The sequence below is a fragment of the Cygnus atratus genome, chromosome 5, assembly GCF_013377495.2.
Source record: "Cygnus atratus isolate AKBS03 ecotype Queensland, Australia chromosome 5, CAtr_DNAZoo_HiC_assembly, whole genome shotgun sequence".
Classification (NCBI taxonomy): domain Eukaryota; kingdom Metazoa; phylum Chordata; class Aves; order Anseriformes; family Anatidae; genus Cygnus; species Cygnus atratus.
The window spans coordinates 57297317-57314150 of record NC_066366.1 but is presented as its reverse complement, the minus strand read 5'-3'; the positions used below and the strand labels follow the sequence as shown (position 1 = coordinate 57314150).

The 16834-nt window shown below is 47.0% G+C and overlaps 1 protein-coding gene across 1 annotated transcript in view; it reads left to right on the top strand.

Annotated features, from left to right (window-relative positions):
• NUDT14 (nudix hydrolase 14) overlaps positions 1–4856 on the top strand; it is a 60091-nt gene extending 55235 nt beyond the window's left edge. Inside the window, exon 5 of the mRNA XM_035551402.2 lies at positions 3227–4856. Coding sequence (XP_035407295.1) covers positions 3227–3467 — 241 coding nt within the window. The 3' untranslated portion in view covers positions 3468–4856. The remainder of the gene's footprint in view (positions 1–3226) is intronic.
• Positions 4857–16834: the final 11978 nt, after the last annotated feature.

Genomic DNA, 16834 nt, shown 5'->3' with positions numbered 1-16834 from the left:
AGCAGTAAGCAGAAGTAATAAAACCATGAATAAAGGCACATCAGTGTAGTGTTCCTTAAACAAAGGGCTCAGAAAGTGCAAATAATTGTGCAAAAGCATAGGAGGTTTCTCGTGACAGATGAACCTGAAAGCATACTGAAAACATAATTGTAGCCTGTTGCCTCTTTAGCAGGTAGACTCACTTTTTGTCACTCCCCTCTCTTCCTCCCTCTGCTGAAATGTATACACATTTTCACAAGTATATTTTAAAACACGTTATTACTTCATCCAGATGGAGACTCAGATTGGTTTCAAAGCAACAGACCTGCTAACTTTTCATTTCTCTAAAAAACAAAGGTACTAAGACAAATGGATTGGCAGTAGCACTGGGGTTTGGTTTTTGTTGTTGTTGTTTTTGACAATTTTCTAAGGACAGGCAGAATCTAGAAATATCTAAGTCTGGAAATGTGAAAGACAGCAGTAGGCAATATTGGAGAATGTTTAATTTAGTAAAGGGCATTCCATGTGGGTCCGTGCAAAAAGTAGCAGAGTAAGCCAGAGTATTTAGATTAAGAAATATTAAATAGAAAGGTCTTTTTTTTTTTATGCATTACAGGATGTTCCTGTGTCAACCTATTACTGAAGAGGTTGAAATAGTCGTGTAGTTAGACAACAAATGCAGTGAATATGTGCATAAATAAGGTAATACTCCAGTCTCCAAAGTTACCGATCTAAATAGTGAGGGGATTATAAGTAGTCTTAAAAATGTCAAGTGTGCTGTTCTGGGGCAAAAGTAGAATAGAATAGCATGAATATTAATACCAGCACTCTTTGATTTTATTCAAAGCTCATTTGGAAGTTCTTACTAGCCTCTAATGCATAACACACAGCAAAATTGAGCCAGAAGAAGGTAGGTAATCAACTAAGAAAGGATGAACATGTGGCTGTGTCCTGTCTTGATTATGTATTGTTGCAAATTTTTCATTGATTTCCATGGCAAATGATATGCCAGCATACATGGAGAAACCCCGCTTGAACCGGCCGTAACTCTGGGCATTGTAACAAAGAAAGACTTTGATGTCCAGTGCTTTCATCTTTAAAGTGTGTTCAGTATAGTAGCCACTCTTGGTGTGTTCAGTTCATAAGAAAAGCAATGCTGATTTATTATAAGTGTCATATGAGTAAATAACACTGTGAAATAACAGCATATTGAAATCGCTCAGTGCTGTCTGAGCTACAGCGACAAGAAACTGAATCTTAAGCTATAGCCACACAGCAAGCATTTTTCTTTTACTTTAAAGAAAAGGTGTGTGGAAAGTGAACTGTGATTTCCACAGCTGCAGCTATTTTGTAAGTAAATGGTCACAGGTGGTATAGCAGGAGATTTATACTGTAAATACTCAAGCTAAAAAGTCCTTATAGAAGGGCTTCTCAAATAAAGTCTCTATGTTTTTTGTATATAACCTTTGCATAATATCAAGTGGACATGGGTATAAGTCCATTTAAGAGCATCTTCATTCTCCAGGTGGGGCACCCCAGATGAAGTTCAGATTTGATACTTACCAGAAATAATGTAACATTAAATATATTGTGCATAGTCCTGTCCTTTTTTATAGTACCTGTAGAGATGAGCAAGCTGCATCCTCTGTGTTGGAAAGTTTGCAGTATAAATTAACGTTTGCTGTTTATTTCTTAGTATCAGTTACCCAAGAATAATTGCTGAACCCCAGGCTTCCTATGTTTATTTTACTACTAAAAATGCAATTCTTGCAGAAACAATAGAAGAAAAAGTATTGCTGTATAGAAAGGAAAGCAGATCTGGCTCTCCAGTTGATTAAGAAAGATAAAATCCTTTTTGCCTTCTCACACAAGAAAAGAAGGAAAAGAGCCAAAAAGTGAACAAACACTGTACTATTTCATCAAAATATGTACTGTCAGTGAGGCTCCTTGTATGGGCAGAACTCCAGAAGTGAGGAATGGGCAGCACATGGATCAGTGGCAGATAACAAGGTGAATAAACTGGGGTAGATCGCTCACTGAATGACCAGAGCGTAAATGGCCAGCAATGATGGGTTCTAAAAGGGATCGGTCTGCTCTTCATCGGTATTTCCAGTGTTGCTCTTTAACATTATATATTTTTGCTTGATAATACCAAGAAAATGCATTGCATTTTACCTCATGTAAATTATCAGCATTCTTAGCAAATTGAGAGACCTTCTGGTATAGAGTGGTTTATGTTGGATTAGCTGGGAGACTTAGTTAACTGACGATTGGGTAAGCGCGGATGCACACTCTAGGATCATAACACTGCTACAAATCTTAGAATCCTCTGTGTCTGTAATAATTTAGAGGCTTATTTTTCAGCTTTCTCTAACTTCAGTGAACTTTGGATCCATCTTCAATATGAAAAGTCACTTGTAATCATACAAAATGAAGAAGTTGCAGTTACAAAATGAGGTTTTTTTTTGAAGGACTAAATGAGTGGATTATGTACTCATCCCTTATTTAAAAATATCTAAATGAATTTGTCCTAAGGAAATAGAGGATTAACAAATAAGAAGTATAATGCACAGCAAGTGGCCTAACTGAAGAAAGACTACATAACCTAAAATAACTAAATCCACTGTAATAAATTTAGCAGGGAGACTGAATTATTTCAGATACATGCGTGCTTATGGTGGTCCATTTGGGTCAAGGCTAAAGTTCAGGAAGGATAGAGAAAGACTCTCAGGCTGCCCTTCTATTCTTGTATCTATCCATTCCACGAGTAGAGGACTCCAGCTGTGAATGGACGTAATCTTCTTAAGTAAAAACTCTAAATATTTGTGTAACAACAAGTAAACGAATGTAGCATAATAGCATACAGATACACTGAGGAGCTTAATTCAGTTGTTCGTAGATCTCTGTGGGTCATGGCGCAGTCCTGTTCTCACCAAGATCAACTGAAGAAAAACTTCTGTTGACTTCAGTATATGTAGAACAACTGTTCATCAATTTCAAAAAAAGTTTATCATCTTCCCTCAAGCTAACATTTTCCCAAAGTTGCAGAATATAGCAGAAGCATTTCATATGCAGCTGTGTTCAAAAGTGTTGATACTTCACCATGAAAGTTGCAGTCAATTACATTAACAGAGGGCAAGGACGTATTTTGGCATTGCTTAGGGACACAAGTTAAGGATCCAGGTTTCCAGGTACCTAGCTACCATATTTTTATCTAAAACTAAGTTTCCTCTCTGCTTTTTTCCAGGTCTGGAGTTGGTGTGACAGGTTCTAGGCAGACGTTATTTTACGCAGAAGTAACAGACCAGATGAGAACTGGTGAAGGAGGTGGCCAGCCTGAGGAAGGAGAGCTGATTGAAGTTGTAGAAATACCTTTAGAAGACTCCATGAAGTTTGCTTATGATGAGACTTTCCCGAAGACGATGGGCGTCATCTTCAGCTTCATGTGGTTCCAAACCAACATAGCACCCAAGCTGCCAAAAAAATAAGATCAAAGCACTGTGACTTTCAGAGAAGCTTTCTTGCTGGTTGTGGGTGCAAAAAACTGCAAATCTGCCTGCCTTGATCAACTCAACTCACCACAGAGTTCTCAAATCTTTCTCAAAATAAATTTGGAAGTGAAATATGAAGTAAAATCCTCACCCAATTTCCATCATTAGCAGAACAGTAATGGGTGTCTCTGGGACCACGGTTTGTCTCTGAGAGGCAAATGTTGATTCTCACTCAAAAGCTAATAAATGTGCCCTCCTCTCTTTTTTTATGGCAACGCTCTACCACTATTTTGAAGAGATACTCAGGGCCTCAGTGCAGCTGCTATTCCAGCCTTTTGCTGTTGTCTGTAGGGTCTGGTAGCTGTGTATTCACTCTAGTTCTCATAGATGTTTCCCCTATTTTTTTTTTTTTTTTGTGAGGGGAAGGAAGCAAACTTAGTTACAGATATCCTAACTGTGTTGTTGAGCTCTGCACAGCTTCCAGGGAGCAGCTTTCTCTGTGATGTGTAGCTCCCGTACCAGAGAGAAAACATTTGCATTTCTGAACATGCAAACCTTTATTTCATAAGCAAACATGTCTGTAAATCCTTCTGCTAATGTGTCATTCAGACTATAGACCAGCTGTATGGCTATGTACTTCCGTTTGCGCCTGCTAGAATGCTGAGCAGCCGGGATGGGGATGAATGGTAGGGGCTCCGACTGGAACACATGCTTCTTTGTTTGTTGTATGGATAATAGTTGCTTAATTAGATCAAACTTTGTCATCTAGAGCAGGACTTGAGAGGCCAAATTCTTTTCATTTGACTCCGAGGTGACTAATGCAAGTGATTTCTCGGAGGTGTTCTGTGGTCTCGGATTCCTTATCGCCAAAATGGGAAGAATGGGACTTACCTCTTAGCGCTCCTTGAAATCCAACCATCGGAAATGCTTTAATGAGAGGCTTTATCATCATTTGTGCAGTTTACATGGAAGGCCGTGCATCCTGCAGAGACACACTGAGCAACGCAATTTGATTTAATAAAGTGGTCTAATTGGAACGTATATTATTCTATCAGCATGGTTTAGATGTGGACTATTTGTCATGTGAAAAACTGTTAATAGCATGAATGAGAGAGAATCAAGTCTGGACATTTAATTATGCAGTTGTTTATGCAATTCATTGAATTAATGTTAATTAAGATGACTACATTATCTGTGCTTGTTGGACTACAAGGTATTTTTAGAAGCCGAGTACCAAGAATGTGCAAACTTTCACATAGCGGCTGGGATAAATGCAGTGCGGATCAGCTGGAAGCGATCGTGTCTGCCAGGTGATTTGAAATTGCTGCGGATCTAAAAAGGTGTTTAAGAAACAAATGCATAAATAAAAAGCCTTTAAAACTGGTACTTGCTTGTTCTGCTGAGAGGGAGGAAAGCTCATGGGAGAGTCACTGGAGAAGGAGTAGTCGCAGTCTGTGGCAGTCAGACACCTCTGTGAGAGTGCAGACCCATCGCATAGAGCTGTGCCTGGTCCGCAGAGCTGACGGCTGAGTGAAAAGTAAATAAATCTCATCTGTCTGATGTATCTACATTATAAGGTGTTTCAGGGCGGGGTCTGCACTGCTCTGCATCCTTACAGGGTTTAGTACCATGTGTCCCAATTGCTGCTGAGGCATTTAAAAGCTAGTAGAATATGGATAATAAATAATGTCTTGCCTCCCAAGTGTGTGTGTTGGGATAGGAGTGAGGGCACTGCTGGATTTGCCCAAATCTGGCCCAAACTGCTGCTTCTGGGCAGCAGAAGGCTGTTGCCCGTCACCAGAGCAGTCCGTCCCTCCCCTGGATGCAGTCATCAGACAGAAGCAGCGCAATGTGATGCACACAGAGAACGGTTGTGCCTGGTGTTGGGCTGTGCAGTATCAAATACAAAAGTATCGCCATCCTTGTCCTTCTTCCCTGTCAATTTTAGTGGTGATTTTTGTAAGTAATTAGGAAGGTTTGAAAATGCAGGAGAAAGGGTTTGAAATTTTTTCCAAATGGAAGATGATTCATATATATAAAAATACAACCAGGGCAATTCAGATACCACTTCTCTCATCAGGGCTCATTTCAGAGATCATAATTAGAGCAAATCTGATATACATCAGCCAAGCCCAGGCAGGAGAAAAGTGCTTCTAATGGAATCTTGAAATCATGTCTGCATTTTAGATACATCCTTCGGACGTGCCACCACACATATATATGGCCATGGAGAGCCTGCAGTTTGGAATAAAACAGAGTCCCCATTTCACAGGATGGCTGGAGGGCACCTGGTCCAGCCCCCTGCTTGAGCAGGGTCCCCTAGCACAGGGTTGTGCCCAGGTGGCTTTTAAATATCTTCAGGGAATGAGACTCCATAACCTCTCTGGGCATCCTGCACCAGTACTCAGTCATCCTTGCAGTAAATAAATGTTTTCTTGTGTTCAGACGGAGCCTCCTGTGTTCTGATTTGTGCCCTTTGCCTCTCATTCTACCACTGGGCAACGCTGAGAAGAGTCCGGCCCTATCCTGTTGACACCCTCCCTTCAGAAACGTGCACATTGATCAGATCCCCCGTCAGCCTTCAGGGCTGAGCAGGGCAGCCCCCTCATCCTTTCCTCACTTGCTGGTGATGAAAACTGTGCAAAAGTCACGTCTGATCTCATCCAGCCTTCCCCATGAGGTCAGCATCTTCCTTCTACTGAGCAGCATCGATCGGTCCGCATTTAGAAAACAAGTCTTAGCATCTCTTTAATCTTTTTGGTATGGCTTTGGGATATAGAGATAATCTAATGAAATTATGAATCAGGCTTCTAATGAAGCCTGAAATTATAAAATTGGGATGTAAAGTCGCTGTCAGGCTCGCTATGAGATGGCAGAAAAGACATCACCAGCACCTTGCAGGTACACAGATGACGTTTATTTTTGTTCTTTATTAGGATGGTTGTAAAATAATTAATTACAAGCCCCGAGCTACTGCTCCGAGTAGTGATACGATAAAAATGCCTTCTCTAAAGGGCTGACAGATGAACCACTGGGGCTGTGGGGAGGGGGTGCCCCAGCCACGGGGATGCTCCTACCATGGCCCCACTCCCCAGGAAGGCGGCCGCTCGCCTTTTCGCCCGCTGCCTCATTACCATCCCTCCCCGCCAAGGACAAAAGCAGCGTGCCCCGACTCCCTGCGGGGCCGGGGCCAGGCCAAGGGCAACCGATATAATTGCTCCTGAAATACACGCGCGGCCAGAGCAGGGCGACCCACCGGCCAAATAGGATTTTTGCTAAATTAGGACAATCGCTGAGCAGGCTTCGTCCCCCTCGCCGGAGCTCTATACATAGATGAAAGGCACACCCAGTTGTGAAATCTGTTGAAATGGCACACCTGGTGCTGTCTGCAAGTCTATTCACAACCGTCAGCAGGTGCGACTTGGCCTTTGTGGCCATAAAAGTCTGGCTGCGCGGCCCCCGCTGTGCCCCCCGTGCCGCTGGTCCCCTGCGCGTGGCGAGGGAGGCTGTGGCAGATTAACGCCCTCGCTGGGAGCCGCTCGCAGCCACCGCCTGAAGCGTGGAGCGGCTTCACAGGGGTCAGGATAAGGCCCGTGCACACAGGGTGGGCTTGCAGCTCCCGGGCAGGGGAACAGCCTCAATCTCTGCGGTCCCAGGACTGATGCCGAGCAGCCCAGCCGGCATTAACCATGATTTACAGCCCCTGTTTGGGCTCAGCCTCTCCAAAAGACTCTCCGGAGGCAGTGCAGCAGCAAGATGGAGCCCCCAGAGCCCCCAGCCCCAAGCCAAATTCACATTTGAAGTAAGGAAGGCTGTGGGTCAGGTGCCCTGTGGCAGTTTCCCTTCCCGCTGTGTCACGCGTGGCTTTGCTTGATAAAAAGCAAAAAGATGTCTGTACAAATCCTTCTGTGCTGCTGCGAATGTTACCCCTCGATTTGTATAATCCTTCAGAGCCAGTCTCGCTCTGTAATTGGGAACACATTTTTACAAGGGTTTTAATTGCTCTCCAGATAAATTACGAGGCAGAAGTCAGACCATAGCAGAACAGCCCAGACTTGCAGTGCTCAGAGCTCTCCGGCCTGCCTCAGAATTGGAAACACGATCACGTACTTATTAAACCCTGCCCTGTATTGCTTTGCTGGTGGAGGATGTAATATCCTGTGCTGGCTTTGGTCTCTCATAAAACATTCAAAAGCAGTAGTGCTCCGAAAAACCCTTTTGGGCACTTGGTCAGGATGAAAATGGGCTGGCAACAGGCGATGTGGAGATGTCCATCAACCATCATCAATGAACGGCTTCCCTGGTGCCCCAGCCTCCTTTAAATAAAAGGCCCCGGCTCTGCTTGTGCCCAGTGTGGTTTGGTGCGGGGCTGCAGGTGTGATGACTGGAGCATTTAACAGCAGCATTAACATGATTTAATCGTTTTACAAGAGCAAAACATTGCGGTGATCATGCTGGCAGCCAACTCCAGAGCACTTTAGCTTGTGCAGCAATCGGTGAAATAACTGGACAAGGTGCAACCAAGCACTCGAAAGCGCTAGAAACAATTTAAGAAATGTTCTTGGGACAAGTGGCGGGCGCTGTGCAAACAGCTCCTGGGCTTTCCGAAAGTGGCCTTGGCTGCCCAGCCCCGCAGGAATGCACTCGCAGCGATAACCTGCGGCTCCTTTCGTAACCTCCTCCTTCAGGCTCCTGCCCTGGGGGTTTCGGGGTGCTGCTGTGGCAAGGGAATCAGGAAAATGAAGCCAGAGGTATCGCAAGTCCATACTATGCTATTCTTTGCTATTCAGTATGAAGGTGGGGGACTCAACAGGCGCAATGCTTCCTGGTGACCTCCCCAGGACATGGAGGCTCCTCTGCCCTTGCTTCTGCTGCCACTGCTCCGCCACGCATCAATCCCAGATGATCACAGACAAAGTAATGCCAAGGCACCCAGAGAATAAGATCTGGCTCGAGGGGCTCTTACACAGCCCAGGCACTGAGCGACCTTGGCTGTTGTACTCATCACAGCCGTGACAGCTCTCTCCAGCAGAGGATTTAGCTCCTGGATGGACACTAATGTTTAGATTTTTTTTTTCTTAGTTTTCTTGCTGGCGAAAGTGATGTGTAAGTATTCTGCAGTTACCAATATAGCTCTGCTATAGCAAAAAAAATGGAGGTGACGGTCCTGCCTTCCAAAGCCCTGATCCTAATGCCCTGTCCTTCTTCTATCAATCAAGGCTGATTGGCAAAGCTTTTTAATTCAAGTCTCTAAGCAGGATGATCAGCGTTTACTTAGCCAGTGTTGATTTCCACTTGACCAGACTGCTCTGCAGCACGGTATCGTCTTATGGCACAAACCTTCTTACATGGGATAAAGAAACTGAGACCTCTCCAATCCTCCTCGTTACCTCTCCAGACCTAACGAAGGTGCCTGTCTCGAGGCCTGCCCTCGGTGCTGGTGTTGTGCCCAGCCTGGGCTGCAGTCCCAGCACTGCTGCAATATAAAACAAGCCTGGCACCGGGAGTGTGAAGCCTGTGGCACATCTCCCCCGGCTATTTTTAGCCACTTTTCCAGAGAAACGGGGCTTATGCAACCAGCTGCCCATCACGGGGGCTCCGGCCTTCGCCCACTGGCAGTGTCCCAGCTTGGGCTGCAGAGGTCGGGACTGGACGGGGCAGGAGCTCTGGGATGGGTTTAAGGATGTTACTGGGAGCACAGCCCCACGGGGCAGAGGCACCAGCATATCCCACAGCCCCGGCCTCCGAGCTCCACCACACTCAGGACAATCTGTTCCTCGCATCGCTTCTCCTGCCACCTGCAGCCTGCAACTCAGCAGGGAGGGAGAAGATGTAAACATGCAATGCAAGTGGTTTAACGCTAAACAAAGTGACTCATTTTTACATAGTAAAATTGTTTCGTAGTAAGACATGTTGTTCTGGGAGGTCCTGCTTCTGGAAGAGGTTGGAGAGCGTTGCTGCGGACCTGCCTGCAGCCTGGGGTTGTGTCTGGTTGCTGCTCATTGCAGGACTGGTGCTTCGGGAGCTGGCTTGTCCTCACTGGCTTCACAAAGCACACTGAGGGTACACACATGGCAGCACAGAGTTAAAACAGAGCAATTGCTCTGGATGCGAAAATGAGGGCCGCTTCATTCCTCAGGTAATATATTTAGATATTTTATGCAGAAGGAGGCTTTGGTGGGGGTGGGTCCCCAGAAGCAGGCAGGTCTGGGAGCAGGGACTGGTGCTGGGCAGGGTTCCACCTCATGCTCTGGGGGCTCAGGACCCCCTCCACAAAATATTCCCTTCCCTTTGCCCCGATCATGGGTGGCTGGGTGTTTGAAGAAATGTAAATGCTGAACAATAAAATATTAGATTATTTCTCTAAGCCTGTCTATACACTAATATTCCTGTTACTGAACACAGAAAGACTATTGCACTAATGCCCCTTATAAAGCCAGCCGGAGTTTTAGTACTCAGAAAGCTGCTTATCTTCTCCTTTGGACTAAGAAGACTCAAATGCCTTTTAATTATTAAAAGGGCTGAATTATGTCTCAGTCTAAACCTGGAAGTCAGAGGAGCCACAGACCTCTGCAAGACCTCTAAAGGAGCCAAAGTCCTTTAAACCTAAGCTCAACTTTTCAGAAAGAGCACGTGGCCTCAGGAGAGATCCCTTACTAATTTATTTGCTTGTTGCTTTTCAGCTGAGCTCATTTCCAAGCCGTTTGCATTTAACACGCTTTATGGGCTTGGGCTTTCCAGTCCTCCAAAGAAAGCCCCAGCCTCGAAGACTTTGCCATGTGGACAGGGAGGGACTCAGCACCCAGCTCTGGGTGCGTGGGCCTGATTCCCTCCCCAAAACATCTCACAAATGAGCCTTTTAGAGGGGACATCATTTTAAGCGGGATGGGATGCTGGAGAGCGGCCGCAGCGGCTGTGATTTATGGCACGGGACCACCCAGCCCAGTCACTCGCCCCCGGGGTGCCAGGAGGTGTAGCTCAGCTCGGCAGCAGGCTCAAGAGCAGGCCCTGCATGCGATGGGGCAGAGAAAGCATCTCCCTCCCCCCCTAAAATTCGGAGACTGGGAATTTAAATTGACAAAGCTCAATCTGCTTATTCGGTACAACCTAATACAGCACTGTAATCCTGGGAGATCTCGGCATCAAAGGCAATCATTTCACTTGCAAGCTGTTAAAGCTTTGAAAATGGAGTTTTTCTATGTAGAACAGCAGCCCTGGGTAAAAGCCAAGGTCCTCAAGGCTAAAGGATGATAGACAAAACCAACAGACCTACAGGGATACTGGATGTATTTTCTATTTGCAGATTTATGTGTCTGTCCTGGCTTTTGTCATGCGTGCAGCACGAGCGCTGTATTTGACACTTTAAATCAAGGAACAAAGGACTCGAACGGCAGAGGGGACTAAACTGAGTCGAATTAATTTGTTTATCCTGCAAATCAACATCTGCTAAGACCTATTTCTTTCAACTCCGAAGTTGTCATAATGGAATATTTTGCCTTCTGCTCAGTCTAATTATAGACGCGGGAGCCGAAAGCTCTCATTTTGCTCGCAGCCGTCAGCGGGGGCTTTGCCGCTGCACTCTACACGAGCCAGGGTTAAACCAAGCTGCGTTTAAAAGTCTCTTTTTCAGGATGGAGCTTTCCTCAGTAAGCTGTGTGTGGGTACCCAGTTAAGCTGATGGTTTTTTTATGCTGAATCTATCATACAGCTGATTTTCAGTGCTGGTGGAAAGCCCCACAGGAGAGGGCTGCGGGTGCCAGCAGACCAGGCCTCGCGGGCAGGGCCGTGAGGGGAGCGCTTGGTGCCACAGGGCTCTGGGTCCCCCTCAGCCCATCGCTGTCCCTCAGGGGCTCCCCTGGCCTTGCTCTGCTGCTCTGCCTGCAGGTTACGAGGCCTTCAGGCAGCAGTATCTTCTCCAGGTCCTTCGGCACAAAAGTCTCAGCTGTTGGTGTGCTAAAACAACCAAGTAACACCGGCAGGAGTGGTTCCGTTGCTCTGTGACTCTGGTGTTATCATCAGGAGATAACTTTAGGAACCTTGGTCGCATTGCTGCCCATCTGGACTGATGATCCTTCTCCAGCTACCACCAATAAAGGTCTGGGTGTCCCACATGGCAGTGATGAAAGATGGTGGCCTAATCCTTCTAGGTTTTGTGAGTTGTTGTTTTTTTTTTTGAAATCTGAGGCCTCCCCCCAGCATGAGGCCTCCTCTGAAAGCAGGAGAGCTCCAGGGAACTTTTCAGCTGCTCACTGTCCTGCTGGAAATGCTACAGCTCTATCTGTAGCCTTGGGGCCAAACCAGTTTGGATGGAAGTAAATACAGATGCGTTGTGGACAGAAAAGGAGCTGTGCTGACATACACCACATGGGAAGATAGCATCATTTTTCTCTGACTTGATTGTTTTGGCACGGATCCTGAAGCTACGTGTCCGGCTTACAAGGAACTGTCAACACTGAACACAAGATCTGCTGTTGAGGAAAAGGAGCACGCGCAGGATTTCCAGGACTTCTGACCATGGAGCAGAGCAGAACAAGGGTACGGGGAGGGAAACGTGCAGAGAAATTGCTCTTTCCTCCCTCCAGGATCACACCTGTCTCTGAGCTCCCCCCAGGACCTTTTTCTGGTCAGGAAAGCGTCTCCAGCATCTGTCAGTGACTGCCTGCAGCGAGATGTTGTCTTCCTGCCCTAAAACCCCACTGCTTATCAGCAACCCTGGCTCGAGGCTACCCTAGTAATCCTTGGTTGCAATGCATGTCCATTATTTCCTCTTTAGAGCTGCAGATTTGGGTGAAACAACCACCTTCTCCCTGTGTTTGATATTCGTAGCTGTGGGTTGCAAACTAATTAGCTTCCCAGTCTATAGTCATCTTCAGCACACCAACAGAGGCTTCTTCAAGAAAGGCTTGTTGAAAAAAGAGCATGTCTTTAGCAGTATTGAACCTCAGACATTTTGGGTTTTCTCAGAGACGCTTGGGGAAAATAACTATATTCAAATTTGAGTGCTTTGCTCTTCATTAGAAACATATCTCTGAAAACACAGCTGCTGAAAGCAATCCCCATGTGTGGGTCTGTGTTGGTGTCCCCACGGGAGGGCTCAGCAGGGCTGCTTAACTTCTCTCCATGGATCGGTTCTGTTGCCTACAGCACCTTCCTTACCTCCTCTCTCTGGATCCTCTTGGAGCAGTTGCCTCAAACACCCCATGGATTTCACCCCAGAAGCAACACAAAAGAGCAGAGCTTATGGCAAAGTAATACGGCCATTTATATATAATGATAATATTAAAAATCACGTCCTCTGAAGATCATCCCAGGAGGTAGCTGAGCTCCAGGCTGAGCCTCCGCAATCACTGGAGAGGCAAAAGTCCCTTGGCGAGGGCAAATGCAGGGGTGGTGGTGGCTGGATATCACCTCTGTGTCCCAGATATCTGCAGAGCCTCCTCTGCCAGTGACACAGGTTTCCTCCAAGCTGGAAGGCTTGGAGAGGGAAAATGAAGGTAGCACCTAAGCAAAAGCCTCTCCCAGAGTCTGAGCAGGAATTTGGAGCACTTGAATTGTCCATCTCCAAAGAATGTTTTCCAGGTCTGGCCCTGATCCTGGTGCATGCTGAGGCAGGACTATGGGATTTGTAATCAGTGCTGTAGACATGATTTAAGACCCTATAATATGTATCTCACTATCACATCACAGTGCTTTGAATTGAGGAGCTCAAAGTATTGTATTTTCATGCATATAGCCTGCATCTCAGATAACTCACACCACTGTAAAAGAACTGTCCTTTGCAAACAAGTACTTAGCTAATCTGCATCCTCAGATAACCCGGGGGTCAGCTCAGAGTACCAGTTCTGTATGTGAAAGTGGGGATGCAGGGTGGCAAGCAGCCGCCCTCCTTCACCACAGCCACCACCATCCTTTCCTGCTCCCACCTCTCTTTTTCTGTGGCCTACAGCTCCCTCCCAGCCTGCAGCAGATGAGGATGGGACATCAGGGCCAGCGGAACCTCATGCTGCTCACACTGACCCTCTGCCTGTGGGCTGGGCTTCAGTTTGGTTTCCACATGCAGCTCCTGGCACTTGGACCCCTGGTCCAGGACGTGGCGGCAGCCTGCAGCAAGGAGGGGTTTGGCCCCAAAACTGCTGAGAAACAAAATAACCGATTCTGCCTCTTTTGCATGTGTTGCTGCATCTTATTTTCTTATTCCCAACTCGTTGTGCAGACAGTAAAACCTCCCTGATGCAAATTTCCCCTCCAGGCTGCAGAAGCTTGGCAGAGGAGCTGAGCATGTACAGGGATGCTTTCAGAAGCCAAGAGCCTAAAATTAGACTTTTAATGCCACAGTCGGCACCCGAGAGCTGACCTGATTTTCAGAAGTGGGGGGATATTTCACAACCTGCTCCCTGTATGGCTTCAACTTCCATGGCAGCAGTGAGTCTGCAGCAGCTGTGAATCAGCTTCCTAAACCTTGTTTTGCACCTCTCGAGCTGGTCTGCAGCACAGGAGGATGCCATGCATGTAAAACCCAACTGCCCTCTCATTACAGGACTTACCTGCAGAGCTTGTGCATCAAATTTATTCACCCAGCTTGCCTCCTCCAAATTCTTCCCACCTGCAAAACTGTCTGGTCATCCCTTTCAGGTTCTGCACTTGAGCAACTTTGCACATGCATTTATTCAGCTGATAATGGCATAATGCGTTTGCAAACATCAGTTCATGGGCAGACCAATTTACCAGGCGAGGGCTTTATTTCAAAGCATAAATATATTTCATGGTTTCAAAATGAGCCAAAGAAATAGCTGGTTTCCCAGCTAGCAACAGCTGTGCTGCTGGGTGTACACAAGGCCAGCCAGCTTCAGCAAGACAGCGACACACAAAAACTTTGTTTTAACAAAACCTGAGAGTGTATCAGCTCCTCTGCACATGCTGCACCTTGGGGCCTGTGTTTGTTTTCAACCAAGGTCATCAAATGAATTATATCCTCATTGCAGGGTTTGCTAGAAAGGGCTTTGAAAGCAAATGGGATTGTGAAACACTCTTTTACTACACCTAATGCATTGCAAATAACGTTGAAAAAACTGACAGCAGGCTGGAATGCTGAGAAAATTGCTTTGATAAACTAAAGTGTTTAAAATAAACTTTAACATTACTGATTTTAACCCATGTCGGGAAGCTGAAGCAATGAGCATTCTTGCTAGAGTAAATGAGTTCTGCCTGAAGTCTCTGTAAAACTGGAAAAAAGCAACAGCACAGGGAGCAAGAATTAATCAATGAAAAATTAGAGATGTGTGTGTCAGCTCAGAAAACAATGCACACAGGCCAGGCAACCCCTGAAACTTGCTCTGGTTATATTATTTTCTTCCACAGAGGAAGACAAGCATCCCTATCAGCACTGCGTGTGGACACCTCAGGAAGGCGCTGGATGGAGGGTGCGGGCAGTTGAGACGTGCCATGGGACACTTCTGGGCATCGCCTTCTAGAAGAGGTCCCTTGCAAAGCCACCTCCATGGCTTTGGTAGCTCCTGTATGGCCACACAGAGATGGCATCCTGTGGTTCAGCCTCTGAGCTGACACGTGTGTGTTCACCACCTGGCAAAGGCAATAGGGAAGTGGGGACACTGTGAACACCTCAAATTGTCTGCTAAAGTTGTGGAACAAGAAACCAGCACTTGCTGGAGCAAGGCCTGCAGAGAGCTGCTGAGCCTCTGGCCCCCATCTCATCCCAAGCTTAAGGGACATAGGGTTGTCTTTGCACCCCTACAGATGGGTAGGATCAAGGGTGAAAACCTCCTGTGGGCAAATGTCCACAGGCTTTAATCTGTATTTCTGCTGCCCAAGGAGTGGGCTGAAGGGACAGGTGGCCCAGCCCAGGGCACGGGGATATCTCTGGTGCCAGCTGCAGGCGTCCTCCACACCGTCCCTTGCCCGCAGGCCAGCACTGAGGGAAGCTGCTGGGGCTTCCCCAGCCATCGCTGCTTCTTATCAAGGTGGCTGCTTGCCTTTGGAGATCAGAGCAGAATGTTTTACCCTCTCCCAGGACCTTTTTCTGCTTCTCCCCTGTCTTCTCATCCAGTCCCTCCTTTCTGGCTGTGCAGGTTCTGTTTCTGCTCAAGCACTGTGTCAGGCCCATGCAGTGCTGTCCCGTGGTAGGCCGAGCAGAAGACACGGTGGTAGGCCAAGCAGAAGACACAACCTTTCAACAACCAAATAAACGCTACTGACAGAACTGGGAAATGCTACCTCCAGCCCAGGCCATGTCACAGAGCTGGGCTGGGTTGGGGGTCTTTGTGCTGACCCCAGATTTCAAGCTTTTATGCCCTGTGCTGCCCCATGCCCTCATTTCCTTTCACAGGCCCTGATCTGAGCAGAGTGTCGGGTTTGTGAGGGCAGGATTGTAAAGACTGCTTGCTTGCTGCTTTTTCCTGGAAATCTCCCAGCCAGCTGCTGCTGTGACCTCATCTTGTTTGGCTCACGAGGTCTGATAGGATCACAGCACAACCGGAGGCCAAAAGGACTGGTGTCACCTGCTCCTCACTTGCTGCAACAAACCCCTGAGGACCTGGTGGTCGCTGGTCTGTAGGGTCCCCTTTGGGGTCCTCCTGCCTGCAGCACTCTTCTCTGCAGAGTAGATATCCCTGAGCCACCTTCTTTCAAAGAAATACAAAACAATCCTGCACTTGTCTCCAGGTTTTGATAGACATTATTATGTAGAGCTGCTTCTTAACCTCCCTGCGGGCTCTGTGCTATCCTTTTGGCTCAGGCTGTAGAAGCAAGGAAAAAAGAAAAAAATCTCTTGATGAAATATCTGCTGTATGCAGGGACTGGGGACCCACAACATGAGTGCAGGAGCCCCAGGTCTGGCCCCAGATTACCATGAGCAACACAGAGGTGTCAGCTGCATGTGCCTTGATCCTCCTCTGCCATAACCCGCTTCACTTCCCTACCTACAACAGCTGAGACTTTGACACTTTGCTTATCAGACAGACCAACAGCACCCCTCCGGGTATTAAATTCTACCTCAAGTCCAAGTCTTTAAAATATATACCAATACGCACCATTTCTGAAAGTCTGTTAGCACTGGCAGAGCCCCTGGTGTTGGATTACTGAGGTATTTGAGGGGCAAATAATAAGAGCACTAAACCTGAGAGGCACAGGTTTAGGACCATGACGGTCCCTGTGGTGGCCACGGCTGGGCCCCAGGTGGCCATGTCCCCTCGTCCTGCCCCTGCCCAGCTTGTGCTGGTGGCCGCGGCACTGCCTACGCTTGGAGCCTGGGAGCCAATTGTGGGCCAGAAATGGCAGAGCCTGGCAGAAAAGTGAGGGTGTGATTTGGCCCTGCGGGTGTATTTTTAGACTTTCTATTTCGGACTACT